We start from the raw sequence: 15,781 nt of genomic DNA, 5'->3' as shown, positions 1-15,781 counted from the left end.
TGTATTCTGATTTTTCCTTCCTAAGTTAAGTACTTTGTCCTGGTTTTTATTGAATTTCATCTTGTTGAATTCAGACCAATTCTCCACTCTGAATTCTAATCCTGTCCTCCAAAGTGCTTGCAACTCTTCCTGGCTTGGTGTCATCTGCAAATTTTATCAGCATGCTCTCCACTCCATTACACAAATCATTAATGAAAATATTGAATTGTACCAGACTCAAGGCTGACCCTGGCAGGACCCCACTAGATATGCCTGCCCAGTTTGACAGCAAACCATTGATAACTACTCTTTGAGTATGATCTTTCAACCAATTGGGCACCCACTTTATAGACCACCTTTCCCTAATTTGCTTATGAGACTATCACACAGGACTATCAAAAGCCTTACAAAAATCAAGATATATCAAATCTACTGCTTCTCCCCATCCACTAGGCCAGTAACCCTCTCAAAGAAGGAAATTAGGTTGATCTGGCATGATTTGTTCCTGACTAATCCATGCTGGATATTCCTTATAACCCTGTTATCATCTACACATTTACGAATTGCTTGTTTAATAATTTGTTCCAGTATCTTTCTAGGTATCAAAGTGGCTGTTCTATAATTTTCTGTCTCCTCATCTCACCCCTTTTTTAAAATAGGCACCATGTTTGCCCTTCTCAAGTCTTCTGGGACCTCATCTGTCCTCCAGGAGCTCTCAAAGATAATTGGATATATGGATTAATTTCAATATTCATATTAGAGTGTGTTTGGCTTATAAGCAAGTACAAATGGTAACCATATATATAGCTCTGCTGTAATAAAGACACAACAGGAATATGTTTCACCACAATATAATTCTTTTCAGAGTAACAGCCGTGTTAGTCTGTATTCGCAAAAAGAAAAGGAGTACTTGTGGCACCTTAGAGACTAACCAATTTATTTGAGCATAAGCTTTCCGATGAAGTGAGCTGTAGCTCACGAAAGCTCATGCTCAAATAAATTGGTTAGTCTCTAAGGTGCCACAAGTACTCCTTTTCTTTTTGCGAATATAATTCTTGTCATGAGAATATTTCATTAATAGCTATTTATTTAAGGGGATAAGCTGCAGGTGTGGTTCTATTCTGCATGTTGCACAATGACAACTCTGCAGTAAGGTTTGCAATGTCTTACTTCATTCCCAGTTTTATTTGATAGCCTGTAAAAACTTCAAAGGGAATTGCTGTGGGAGCAGAGGTTATAGTGTACCTAAGTACTGGCATCCAGCAATGGACGGCTGTAGCTTTCTTCATGGGCTTGTGACAAATGATGCTACCAGATGAAAGCAGGGAAAAATAGCTTTGGATCATCAATAAAATAGGTAACAAGCTGGAGGAATTTTAAGAGCTGGGGATATTTTTATAGCCGCATTTGAATTAATTTAAAAGACACCACGTACTATAGACTAATGTAAATACATGGCCCAACAGATATTGCATGGCAGCAGCGTCCACATGGACATTTAGTGCATGGCAGGTTAGTGCAGAGTAGATTTACACCCCAACTTGACATGAACTAAGTGTTCATGTAGAGAAGCCCTAAGTAGCATTCATATCACTGGGAGTTCCATGCCCATACAGGAGTTGGGGAGAAGGGAAGCCCCTAATTATATTAGAAAAGGTTTGCAGAATTCTAATTAACCAAAAAGAATCTTTGGGTCAGAGCCTTAGCTGGTAGAAACTGACACAACTCCATTGACTTGGATCTTTATCAGTTCACAGACAGCTGTGGATTTGCTTACACCCTTCCCCTTTGATTTTATAAGTGTATGGAATTTCATTTGTTCTTCCATTATCATCCTGGCATGTGAATGTGCAGATTTTGTGCCTGGTTGCTAAATATCCATAATAGTTCTGCAAGTTAGTTAGAATCAAGCTCAGTCCTATGTCTAACATCAGTGTTTACTCTACAATGCAAAGAGAGAACAAATAAAATAGTTTTGCTATTTTGGTGGGGGGGCAGGGAGGAGGAAGATGTTCCACATACCTTGTGCAATCATGTTATAGGCTTCTTCTTTCCGTTCAGGTTTAAAGTTGATCCACTGTTCACTTGCTTCCAGGTATTCAATGGCATACGTTGCTGGAGCCATTGTCACCATAGTTTGCTCAGCACAACCAGTTGGCACTTTGATAAGCTTATCAATTCCAGCTGGACTAAGACAGTTTTGAATGGACTCACCCATTATATCCCCTATATTGGCAAAAAAAAAAAATCAGACCAAAATTATTGTATTTAAAGGTTGGAAAGGGTAAAAAATAAGAGTAAACATAACCCTAAAATAACTGGTTATATGATGTTAAATATTTCCGACCATCTTTTATTTCAGAAGTTCTAGCATGCTTTGGAGCAGTGACTTGAATTTTGGTGTGTGTGTGTGTGTGTGTGTGATTGGGCGTGTGTGTGTGTGTGGGAACATTGTGCCAGTGATATGCCTTTTGCCATGCCGGAGAAAAATCTGCCCTAATTTGGCCAAGTTACAAGTCTTTGAAAAATCATAGTTTGCATATGCTCAGTAGACATTTGTTATATCTTCAGTTTAATTCTCTGAAAATTCCATCTGGACTGGGCATAAGCCAGCCCAGGGTTGAGCAGGACTTTCCCTGCAATTGCAGTTCTGTGACCCTAAGCACACCTTCGTGCCAACTGGCAAATGGTTTAGTGTTCTGTAACAACAACTTCGAGTAGGCTTGACAAACTCTCTGCATCTAGCAGACCACTTTCATAGTATTTACCCATAAAGAATGTCATGGCCTCTAATAAAGGCTTATCTTATACTGATCCTCATAATCATCATGAGATATATGTACAGATGGTGTTTAAAGATGTTGTGTATATGTATTGAAACTATGCTGTAAAGTCTGTCACTAACCAAATTAAAAAACAAGTTTCTTCCAGACAGGAGTTAGGATATATATTCACCTGTCCATCTTGGTTCACATGTACATTAGTATTATAAGCCAACACAGTGGGAGACCAATTTAAACATGAAGTCAACAAGAGGTTGGGATGAAACTGGAGACTAAACCACAGAGGGTTTCTGATGTCTCTGGGGGGACAAAAAATGAACTTCGAACATAAGAACATAAGAATGGCCATACTGGGTCAGACCAAAGGTCCATGCAGCCCAGTATGCTGACTACCAACAGTGGCCAATGCCAGGCACACCAGAGGGAGTGAACCTAACAGGTAATGATCAGTGATCTCTCTCCTGCCATCCATCTCCACCCTCTGACAAACAGAGGCTAGGGACACCATTCCCTACCTATCCTGGCTAATAGCCATTAATGGACTTAGCCTCCATGAATTTATGCAGTTCTCTTTTAAACGCTGTTATAGTCTTAGCCTTCATAACCTCCTCAGGCAAGGCATTCCACAGGTTGACTGTGCGCTGTGCGAAGAACTTCTTTTTATTTGTTTTAAACCTGCTGTCCATTAATTTCATTTGGTGACCCCTAGTTCTTATATTATGTGAACAAGTACATACATTTTCCTTATTCACTTTCTCCAGACCACTCATGAGTTTATAGACCTCTATCATAACCCCCCTTAGTCTCCTCTTTTCCTTGATTGCAAGGAGACATTTTGTTATCCACTCACTGAGGAAAACCCATGGCAGAGGGAAGGTGCATCATGAATGCTTGGATCCTGGTTTGTCTGAAACCAGCTATCTCTGCATAAGACTGAACTTGGGGTGGGGGTGGGGAATCTACTTCATTATGTAGGAAAGGTAACCACTGATAAGTGTAGACCCAGTTTGGCATTTTACGATTTTGTTTTATATGAAACCATTCCTGTTTCCATCGTCCTTACTCACTGTCCCCTACATTTTAGCTTTTGATAATAAACTTATGATTGTTTTTACTGTAGCTCTATCTCAGTGCTGTGATGTTATATAGGAACTTACTCTCAGTGTACACTGGGGATAGCGAATCTGGCAATTTCTGAGAGTGTCCAGCAACAAGAGCTGGATACTACAGGGGAACATTTCAAAGGTGATTGAGGACTGGGGTACACCTCTTGTTAACCCGCAAGCCAAAGTAAGAGCTGACAGAGCCCTGAGGAGATTGTTTGGGTGGCTAACAGATGGGTGGTGTCAGGAAGCTGACACCCGGAACCAGCAAGTCTTCCTCTCGCTGGGGTCAGTGGGGTAACAGTCATGGGCATCCTGAGAAAGTGTCACAAGTTCCCAGCTGTGCCAGGTCCAAGCACTGGAACTGTGAGCAGGGAGGCTGTCTCTCCCATGCTTTCAAAGACGCTCCTACTGGGCCCAGGAGGCATGAGCCACCTGAACTGAATAACTGAATGCAGAGGGGAAAGAGCTGGACCTGAAATGTGTGTGTGTGTGTGTGTGTGGCAGGGGAGACAGAGTGAATTCATTTGGACAAGGACGTTGGGAGGTATGGATACAATGGAACTGGAGGCTGAAGGGTATGAGGGGGAGAGGGAAAACTGGGACCAGGAGTCGGGGGTAAAGGGGAGACTGGGACTGGATGGGCAAGGAGACTAGGACTTGGAGCCTGGTGCAGAGAAGATTATGACTGGTAAGATAAATAGACTGAGACTGGGAGACAGTTGTGGGGGACTGGGACTAGCTGGAGAAGGAGATTGGGAGCCAGGAAGGGAAAAGGAGGGGGCACTAGGAGCCAGTGGATGAGGAAGGAGATTGTGGTTGGTCTAGGAGACTGGGAGAGAAGAATGAGACTGGTTGAGCAAGGAGATGAGGACTGGGAATGAGTGGGGCCAGGGGAAGAGGTGAAGGGGAAAGAGGCTGGTCTGATGAAGAGCCCAGGTAAAGTGGGAGAATTAAGACTGGATGTGCAAAGAGACTGAAACAAGCAGCTGGGTGGGGTGGAAATGCTGGATGTTGGAGAAGGAGCCCAGAGAGGGAGATTGGGACTGGAGCTTATGGGGATGGGGAACGAGGGTATGGGATGACCAAATGCTTGTGGTGAAGACACAGATTGAGAAAGAAGCCAGGAGATGGGAACTGGGACTGACTGGGAAAGGAGACCAGGGCTGGGATGAGAAGCCTGAGGAATGGAGAATGGAACTGGCTAGGCATGAAGAACACAACTGGGACAAGGAATCAGTGTTGGGAAAGAGGCAGGACAGGGACATGTTGTAGGGGATTGAAAAGATGGGGTCAAGCTTGGAGCAAATGGGCAGAAGAGCATGTGCCCACTAGGGAAAACTCCCCTCCAGAGACTGTAATGGAACCCATGATTCCCAAGTCTCACCATTTCTCCGCTGTCAGCAGACATCAGTGAAACCCTCTGGCAAAGTGTGTTGCTTTTCCCCCTCTAGTGCTGGTCCACATAGAGAATGACAACTTCTGCTGCTATCAGTTACTTTGTTAGCTCCACAGGCAGAGGTCTGTGCAGTGGATCTAAAAGTTCCAACCCTGCTGATGACCCATGTTGGTGTCAATATGATGCCACATGATGGAATTTCTGGGGGGTTTTTCAGTTTGCTTTTTAAAAAAACTAGGAAATTACACAAAAATTGGCTACCCGTGCAACCTTAATTTGCCCCTCTCTGAGTATGCGTTATGATCCAGTCTTTAATTATATGATCACATACTATTTTTTCCACAGAACCCCTGCCTCATTCAATGCACAGGATGGATTTTACTCTGCAGGTGAATCAGGGTTGTGTTAGTGAAAGCAACTGTTTTCTGTAGAGAGATTTAGGTTAGATATTAGGAAAAACTTTCTAATTATAAGGATAGTTAAGCACTGGAATGGGTTACCTAGGGATGGTAGAATCCCTGTCATTGGAGGCTTTAAAGACCAGGTTAGACAAACATGTAGGGATGGTCTAGCTATCTTAATCCTGGCTTGACACTGGGAACGGATTAGATGACCTCTTGAGGTCCCTTCCAGCCCTCCTTTCTATTTTTCTTCTCCTTTCATCTGGGTTAAAAGCAAGCAATTTTGAATATCAAGTCTAGGTTGGTGATCCAATTGATTGCTTCAGGTGAAGTGGAGAGGATGGCAGAGATACCACTGAGATATGATCATTTGACACATTGATTGATGAGGTGTTCCATAGTTTGAAATCTGTTTCCACAGTCACAAATAGGATTGTGCCTCTATCTCTCAGTCCCCATTTATGGAGAAAGTAGGCACATCTGATGTGTGCATGCAATTCAAAGTGAACCATATTTTCTATGGGAGTGAAAAGCCACTGGGTTCTTCAACATGATCCTCGATTTGGTGTGTATTTGGGACATTGGCATCCGTCCACCTTCCACCCCAAGTTTTCAAGCTCTTGGGGTATCTCTACACTACAATAAAAGAACCACAGCTGGCCCAGGTCAGCTGAGTGAGGCTGCACAGCTATAAAATTGCAGTGTAGACATTTGGGCTTGAGCTGAAGTCTGGGATCTGAGACCCCATGAGTGGGGAGGGTCCCTGAGCCCAGGCTCCAGCCTAAGCCCAAACATCTAAACTGAAACTTTATAGCCACACAGCCTGAGATCTGAGCAAGCTGCAGCTGCGCTGCAGGTCTTTTGTCGCTGTGTAGATGTACCCTTGTATTGCAAGCCAAAAAGGTTTTCTGGATTTGAAACAGAATCTTAATATATTATTTAGGCCTTCATGTATTGGAAGATCCTTGTTCCCTTGAATACGATGGAACTCCCAAAGAATTCTCATGACAAATTTGAGGTAAGTGGATATGTGCCAGTTCAGGAAGCCAGGATCAACAAGAAGCATTGATTTCACTGTGCCTGTAATAATCCATGTGAATGTGTTAAACTGAATCCACAAATGAGAATCCACAAATGATGTGTGGGAGCTGTGTGTAGCCAATTAGTTTAATTAATCATTTAATAGAGGATTTATTGTTGTGGTTAAGTATAATTAATTAATGTGTAATGGACAGGTTTAAGCATGATAGGATCATAGGAGTATAAGATTGAAAAGTATTTATGAGAGATAAATATGTATTTATAACGCAAGGTCTACAGGCTGAGGCCTGTATGATTTCAGCTAAGCAATACTGGTCCTCAGGAGGTTGACATAAGTAGGTAACCCAGGAATAACCCTGTACCAGTAAAGTTACAAGATAAATGTAAAAGAATGTTTAAGAAAATATGCCACAATGTATTCGTCTAGGCCAATGGTTCTCAACCAAAGGTATGGGTACACAGGGTACACAGAGGTCTTCTAAGGGGTACATCAACTCTTATAGACATTTGCCTAGTTTTAAAACAGGGTACATAAAAAAGCACTAGCCAAGTCAGTACAAACGAAAATTTCATACAGACAATGACTTGTTTATACTGCTCTATATACTATACACTGAAATGTAAGTACAATATTCATATTCCAATTGATTTATTTTATAATTATATGGTAAAATGAGAAAGTAAACCATTTTTCAGGAATAGTGTGGCTGTGTCACTTTTATATTTTTTGTCTGATTTTGTAAGCAAGCAGTTTTTAAGTGAGGTGAAACTTGGAGTATACAAAACAAATCAAATTCCTTAAAAGGGCACAGGGTCTAGACAGCAAGACACCTGATTGTAACCTCATGAGAAATTCTGCAGGAACTGCAGGTTACCATCCAGATGTGTCTGCACAGATGTTAATGAGAATAAGAGGAACTAAGGGCAGGACTCCATTAAAACACATCTGTGAAAATGCTACATGCACTGACGGGAGAGCTTCTCCCATCAGCACAGTTACTCCATCTCTGTGAGAGGCGGTAGCTATGTTGACAAGAGAAGCCTTTCCATCGACATTGCACTGTCTACGCCGGGAGTTAGGTCACTATAACTGTGTTGCTCAGGGGTATGGATTTTTCAACCCCCCTGAGTGACATAGTTATAGGATGTAAGTTTGTAATGTAGACCTGGTCTACCAGGATAACCTATGAAAAGCGGAGCACCCATAAGTTTATGGGGTGTGGAAGTGCAAATAAGGAAAAAGGGGTTGACAGCCTTATGCATATGTATGAGCCTTAGTAGGCCTAAGCGTAACTCGGGATAAAAGATATTGTCAGGTCTGTGTAGTGGGAGGGGAGAATAAATGTACGAGGGGATGCCAAGATGTCAACCATGGGTGGTGATGATGACAATGATGAGGAGAATAATGACTGACACTCCAGGGTCCCCCAGCAGGAGATGTGAGTGATACTGGTCATAGGCTAAACATTTTGCACTCTCTCTGTATCCGCTATTGTATTTTAGTATTTGTTGGATTGTTTATCTGTTTAGAGAATTTGTTACTAGAAGAACTTGTAATAAACTGGAATTGTTTCTTGTGTGCTCCTAGGGTCTTCTAATAATGATAATATTCCTGATACTCCGGCCCTCAGGAGACTGAATCTTTAACCAATGCTGTCTAAGAGATTAATCAATGATCAATACACACATCCATCAATAAGGCTACATGTGTGTCCAGACAGGTGCACAGTATTTTGTGGCAGAGAAATCTACCTGCTAAGGGACAACCAACTTATCCGACGTCCCAGATTGAACAGCAATGGAAACTCTATGACTGACCAATGAAGATAAAAATAATTCTGAATTGCTGCTCCTTACTTGAGTACTGTACAGTCTATGCACTGAATGAGGCAGGGCTCCCATGGAAAAAATAGTATTTGATCATGTAGTTAAAGACTTTTCATAATGCATATGATTCTGGCATTTCCTAACTTCTGAATGCTTGACTTTGCAACCTTAATGTTCTTTTAACATAATTTTTTGTGTGTTTTACACAGACACAACCAATATTAGATTATATATACACATTTGCTATGTAGAGAGTAGATGGAGAGGGGCACGGCTTAGATTTGGCTCTGCCTCTCTCAGTGATTTGGGACAAACCAACAGTAGAATATTTCCTGCTGAATGACAGGGGAACCCCAGGAAAGAATTGTGACTCAGATTTACAGAGATCAGTTTATGAACCTGATCCACCAGTTCACATATCATTTGCCATCATTTTAATCTCTGGAGGCTATTTTTACCTTTCACGCTCATAAAGACATGGCTGTCAGACTCTGGTATCATATCAGAGGGTTTCTTCAGATCAAGAACAAGGTTTCTAACTAGAAAAGAAGATGTGCATGAGAACTCTGTAAGTGTTATCCAGTACAATTTAATTTAAAAACATATCCTTCATACCAATATCTCACAATGCATAGCAGTTACAACAGAAACGTTACATGAGGAAGTTGTGAGAGTTCAGGTCAAGGGCAGACAAGAAGCAGCATGAAGAGCTGATAATAGTGGCCCTGATTCAGCAAGGTATTTAAGCATGTGCTTAACTTTAAGCACCTGAGTAATTGCAATGGAATTTCAGTATCACTACTTAGGTGCTTAAAGTGACATGCATGCTTAAGCACCTTGCTGAACCAGGGCCAGTAAGTGCTAGCATGAGAAACGTGTAAGTTATGAAGAAATGATTTTGAACAGCATTTTAAAAAGGGATCAGGGACGCAGAAAGATGTGTGAATGAATTATTCTTGATAGACAGTACAGTGTCAGCAAAGGGTTAACAGTTTTCTGGCTATGAAACTCTTCCAATGAAAGTCTCTCTCCACCAGAGTAGATTGCATCATGGAACTGGTCACCCAAATGCCCTGAGAGAAAGCTGCTTCTGTATGGAAATAAAACCCCCTTCAACTGCACACCCCTAGTTGTCACCTACCACCTGACACCGGAAACCATATGGGGGTCTCATTAAAAAATTACAACCGATACTTGATGGGGACCACATCCTAAAAGAAATATTTCCTGAACCCCATATTCTGGCCTTCAAACAACCCCCCGACCACTCCAAGCTCATCATCAGAAGCAAGCTCCCCACAGATCAGGACACACCAACTGAAAGCAGCACCAGACACAAAACCTATAGACATATCTCCACTGCTACGATAATCAATACCCCCCACAATACACCTTTCAAGATGCAGGAGTCCTACACATGCCTATCATGATATGTGGTGTACTTCATCCAGTGCACTAAATGCCAATAACAACCCCCAATAACAGCCATGTAGGTGAAACCATACAATCACTGTGCTCTTGAATGAACTCAGACAGAACACTATAAAAGACAAAAACACCATATCACCCATGGGTGAACACTTTTCACAAAACGATCACTCTATATCACACCTCTTCTCATCCTCAAAAGAAATCTGCACAACACCTTCAAAAGACAAATCTGCGAGCTTAAATTCATAGTTTTGCTAGACACTAAAACTCATAGACTGAATAGCACCACTGGATTTATAGCCTATTACAATAATCTGTGACAGGGGTGAACAAACCTGCGGCTTGTAAGTCATATGCGGTGCTTTTACAGTTAAAGTGTGGCTCGTGGAGCGACTCCCCCATTCTCCGCCTACTAGACTGCGGGCAGAGACTCGGGGCTTCTGCCCAGCAGCAGGGTGGTGGGCCTTGGGGCTTCGGCCCCGTAGGAGGTGCCTGCTGGGCCTTGGGGCTTCTGCCCTGCAGGGGGAAGGTGGGGGGCTCAGGGCTGGAACCCTGGCCGGCACGTCCGGCTCTCAAACCTCTGAAGATTATCATATGCAGCTCAGAGGGTCAGTACGTTTGACCACCCCAATCTATAACTTACTAACACTCCCCATGTCTCTCGATGGCTGTCAGACAGGATTTTACTGGAAACTTAGATTGTTTTTTTTAACTATATCTCCATTTTGTTCACAAGAAACAACTTTATTGACAACTGGAGCTGTGTGTGTGTATAATCGATATTTTGGTTCATTGGCCAAACCAAAAAAAACCCCAACCCTAAAATAATTCATATCAGATCAAAATGGAAATTTTTTGATTTTCTTGCCAAAACAAAAGATATATAGATTCAAGTCAAATGAAATGTATTATTTAGATTTTAAACATTTTTAACCACTTCTTTTTTAAATTAAAAGCAAGGAAATTTGGAAACACCAGTCACAAAACTAGAAGAGGAGGTGGTGCACTCAACTGAGATGTGTGAGACTGAGGGTCAAGTCCCATTCTGCCTTATCCAGAGCAATGATTTGAACTTGGGTCTCGCACCTCCCAGTTGTGTGCCCTAACCACTGAGCAACAGGGTACGCTGGGATGGGTCTTTCTCAGTCTCTCCTATTGAACATTCCACTTTGTACAACATACATTGTCATTGGAACAGGGATTTGAATTTGAGTCTCCCACATGCAAGCTCAAAAATTGTTTTTGGCTGAAACTATTCAGCAAATTTTTGTTGAATTCTCAAATAGTTTCAACAGAGCCAAAACTGCATTTTTTGGTGAAGAAACTATTTGTCCTAAAACTTTTTGCCCAGCTCTAGTGTCAACCAATTGAACTGAGAGCAGAACATTATCATGGTTTATCTAGAGGACAACTTGTGTATGTTTTCCTCTGTGAGCAGTCGGTCCCATTTAGGTTAATGAGACTCTTCACTGAGCAAGGGGAACACGATTTGGCTGCTGATTTGGAGTGAAATTTTATCAATATTAATTTTTAGTAATTTGACACATTCACATGTCAAATTATTTGTTTGCTGAAAAAGAGAAAAAGGAAATATTTTATGGCGGTAACTGTAGCTGTCTTGCTAGTCACTATCATTCTGGTAAACAAGGATTGGCAATACAATTATTCTGAGCATGAAACCACAGAAAAGGGACAACAAACATCGATTTTCCAGGACAAAAATTTACTTAAAACATACAATAAATATTTCAATCAAATATTTCAGCTTATTTCCCGATGCCATGTAACAGAGCATGGGGACAGGAATGTCACTTTAGATAAGTTCTTACACTTACCTCTGAAGCATCTGGTGCTTGCCACTGTCAGAGATGGAATCCAGAAGTAAAAAGAAAAGGAGTACTTGTGGCACCTTAGAGACTAACCAATTTATTTGAGCATAAGCTTTCGTGAGCTACAGCTCACTACATCGGATGCATACTGTGGAAAAGACAGAAGATGTTTTTATAAACACAAATCATGAAAAAATGGGTGTTTATCACTACAAAAGGTTTTCTCTCCCCCCACCCCACTCTCCTGCTGCTAATAGCTTATGTAAAGTGATCACTCTCCTTACAATGTGTATGATAATCAAGGTGGGCCATTTCCAGCACAAATCCAGGTTTTCTCCTCCCCCCCCCACACCACCCCCCAAAAAACCCACTCTCCTGTTGGTAATAGCTTATGTAAAGTGATCACTCTCCTTACAATGTGTATGATAATCAAGGTGGGCCATTTCCAGCACAAATCCAGGGTTTAACAAGAACATCTGAGGAAGGAGGGGGTTAGGAAAACAAGGAGAAATAGGTTACCTTGCATAATGACTTAGCCACTCCCAGTCTCTGTTCAAGCCTAAGTTAATTGTATCCAATTTGCAAATGAATTCCAATTCAGCAGTCTCTTGCTGGAGTCTGGATTTGAAGTTTTTCTGTTGTAATATCTCAACTTTCATGTCTGTAATCGCGTGACCAGAGAAATTGAAGTGTTCTCCGACTGGTTTATGAATGTTATAATTCTTGACATCTGATTTGTGTCCATTTATTCTTTTACGTAGAGACTGTCCAGTTTGACCAATGTACATGGCAGAGGGGCATTGCTGGCACATGATGGCATATATCACATTGGTAGATGTGCAGGTGAACAAGCCTCTGATAGTGTGGCTGATGTGGTTAGGCCCTGTGATGGTGTCCCCTGAATAGATATGTGGGCACAGTTAGCAACGGGCTTTGTTGCAAGGATAGGTTCCTGGGTTAGTGGTTCTGTTGTGTGGTATGTGGTTGCTGGTGAGTATTTGCTTCAGGTTGGGGGGCTGTCTGTAGGCAAGGACTGGCCTGTCTCCCAAGATTTGTGAGAGTGTTGGGTCATCCTTCAGGATAGGTTGTAGATCCTTGATAATGCGTTGGAGGGGTTTTAGTTGGGGGCTGAAGGTGACGGCTAGTGGCGTTCTGTTATTTTCTTTGTTAGGCCTGTCCTGTAGTAGGTGACTTCTGGGAACTCTTCTGGCTCTATCAATCTGTTTCTTCACTTCCGCAGGTGGGTATTGTAGTTGTAAGAATGCTTAATAGAGATCTTGTAAGTGTTTGTCTCTGTCTGAGGGGTTGGAGCAAATGCGGTTGTATCGCAGAGCTTGGCTGTAGACAATGGATCGTGTGGTGCGGTCAGGGTGAAAGCTGGAGGTATGTAGGTAGGAATAGCGATCAGTAGGTTTCCGGTATAGGGTGGTGTTTATGTGTTTTCCTAACCCCCCCGCCCCCCCTCAGACGTTCTTGTTAAACCCTGGATTTGTGCTGGAAATGGCCCACCTTGATTATCATACACATTGTAAGGGGAGTGATCACTTTAGATAAGCTATTACCAACAGGAGAGTGGGTTTGTGTGTGGGGTGTTGGGGGGAGAGAAAACCTGGATTTGTGCTGGAAATGGCCCACCTTGATTATCATACACATTGTAAGGAGAGTGATCACTTTACATAAGCTATTAACAGCAGGAGAGTGGGGTGGGGGGAGAGAAAACCTTTTGTAGTGATAAACACCCATTTTTTCATGATTTGTGAGTATAAAAACATCTTCTGTCTTTTCCACAGTATGCATCCGATGAAGTGAGCTGTAGCTCACGAAGGCTTATACTCAAATAAATTGGTTAGTCTCTAAGGTGTCACAAGTACTCCTTTTCTTTTTGCGAATACAGACTAACATGGCTGTTCCTCTGAAACCTGTCATTATGCAAGGCACTGCATTTAGCCGTATGGAGTGGAAATCTATTAACTGCATGAAAAAACTTGTACAGATACAGACAGACATCATCTTCCTTTCGAAATGCAAACAGATGGACATCGTACCAAAAGGACTGAAGGTAAAAAATCCATTACAATCTACATACCACACAGACTATGCTGACAGCTTGTGCCACACGCTCTCAAAGAAACTGCGGAACCGCCTGATCAACATCCTCTACAGCAAACAGGGAAAGATGAAGAATGAGCTCTCAAAACTGGATACTCTCATAAAAAACCAACCTTCCACACAAACTTCCTTGTGGCTGGACTTTACTAAAACTAGACAAGCCATTTACAACACACACTTTGCTTCTCTACAAAAGAAAAAGGACACTAAACTACTACATTCCACAAGGGGCCACAGCAATGGTTCCCTCAACCCACCAAGCAATATTGTTAACCTATCCAACTATACTCTTAGCCCAGCAGAAGCAGCTGTCCTAGCTCAGGGCCTCTCCTTCTGCCCCTCCACTCCCACGAACATGATACAGTTCTGTGGTGACCTAGAATCCTATTTTCGACGTCTCCGACTCAAGGAATATTTCCAACACACCTCTGAACAACATACTAATCCACAGAGACCTCCCTACCAACACTACAAAAAGAAGGATTCTAGGTGGACTCCTCCTGAAGGTCAAGACAGCAGACTGGACTTCTACATAGAGTGCTTCTGCCGACGTGCACGGGCTGAAATTGTGGAAAAGCAGCATCACTTGCCCCAGAACCTCAGCCACGCAGAACACAATGCCATCCACAGCCTCAGAAACAACTCTGACATCATAATCAAAAAGGCTGACAAAGGAGGTGCTGTTGTCATCATGAATAGGTCGGAATATGAACAAAAGGCTGCTCGGCAGCTCTCCAACACCACTTTCTACAAGCCATTACCCTCTGATCCCACTGAGAGTTACCAAAAGAAACTACAGCATTTGCTCAAGAAACTCCCTGAAAAAGCACAAGATCAAATCTGCACAGACACACCCCTGGAACCCCGACCTGGGATATTCTATCTACTACCCAAGATCCATAAACCTAGAAATCATGGGCGCCCCATCATCTCAGGCATTGGCACCCTGACAGCAGGATTGTCTGGCTATGTAGACTCCCTCCTCAGGCCCTACGCTACCAGCACTCCCAGCTACCTTCGAGACACCACTGACTTCCTGAGGAAACTACAATCCATCGGTGATCTTCCTGATAACACCATCCTGGCCACTATGGATGTAGAAGCCCTCTACACCAACATTCCACACAAAGATGGACTACAAGCCGTCAAGAACACTATCCCCGATAATGTTACGGCTAACCTGGTGGCTGAATTTTGTGACTTTGTCCTTACTCATAACTATTTTACATTTGGGGACAATGTATACCTTCACATCAGCGGCACTGATATGAGTACCCGCATGGCCCCACAGTATGCCAACATTTTTATGGCTGACTTAGAACAACGCTTCCTCAGCTCTCGTCCCCTAACGCCCCTACTCTACTTGCGCTATATTGATGACATCTTCATCATCTGGACCCATGGAAAAGAAGCTCTTGAGGAATTCCACCATGATTTCAACAATTTCCGTCCCACCATCAACCTCAGCCTGGTCCAGTTCATACAAGAGATCCACTTCCTGGACACTACAGTGCTAATAAACGATGGTCACATAAACACCACCCTATAACAGAAACCTACTGACCGCTATTCCTACCTACATACCTCCAGCTTTCACCCAAACCACACCACACGATCCATTGTCTACAGCCAAGCTCTGCGATACAACCGCATTTGCTCCAACCCCTCAGACAGAGACAAACACTTACAAGATCTCTATCAAGCATTCTTACAACTACAATACCCACCTGCGGAAGTGAAGAAACAGATTGATAGAGCCAGAAGAGTTCCCAGAAGTCACCTACTACAGGACAGGCCTAACAAAGAAAATAACAGAACGCCACTAGCCGTCACCTTCAGCCCCCAACTAAAACCCCTCCAACGCATTATCAAGGATCTA

At 42.6% G+C, this 15,781-nt stretch overlaps 1 protein-coding gene across 1 annotated transcript in view; it reads right to left on the bottom strand.

The window, feature by feature from the left end:
* Positions 1-15,781, bottom strand: part of LOC144267895 (complement C4-like) — a 92,353-nt gene that overhangs the window by 34,584 nt on the left and 41,988 nt on the right. Inside the window, exons 23-24 of the mRNA XM_077822719.1 lie at positions 8,992-9,072; positions 2,002-2,205 (exon numbers count right to left, since the gene is read on the bottom strand). Coding sequence (XP_077678845.1) covers positions 2,002-2,205; positions 8,992-9,072 — 285 coding nt within the window. The remainder of the gene's footprint in view (positions 1-2,001; positions 2,206-8,991; positions 9,073-15,781) is intronic.

The sequence above is a fragment of the Eretmochelys imbricata genome, chromosome 1 (assembly GCF_965152235.1).
Source record: "Eretmochelys imbricata isolate rEreImb1 chromosome 1, rEreImb1.hap1, whole genome shotgun sequence".
In the NCBI taxonomy this organism is placed as follows: Eukaryota; Metazoa; Chordata; order Testudines; family Cheloniidae; genus Eretmochelys; species Eretmochelys imbricata.
The sequence above is the reverse complement of the archived record's forward strand: the minus strand, read 5'-3'. Positions and strand labels throughout refer to the sequence as shown.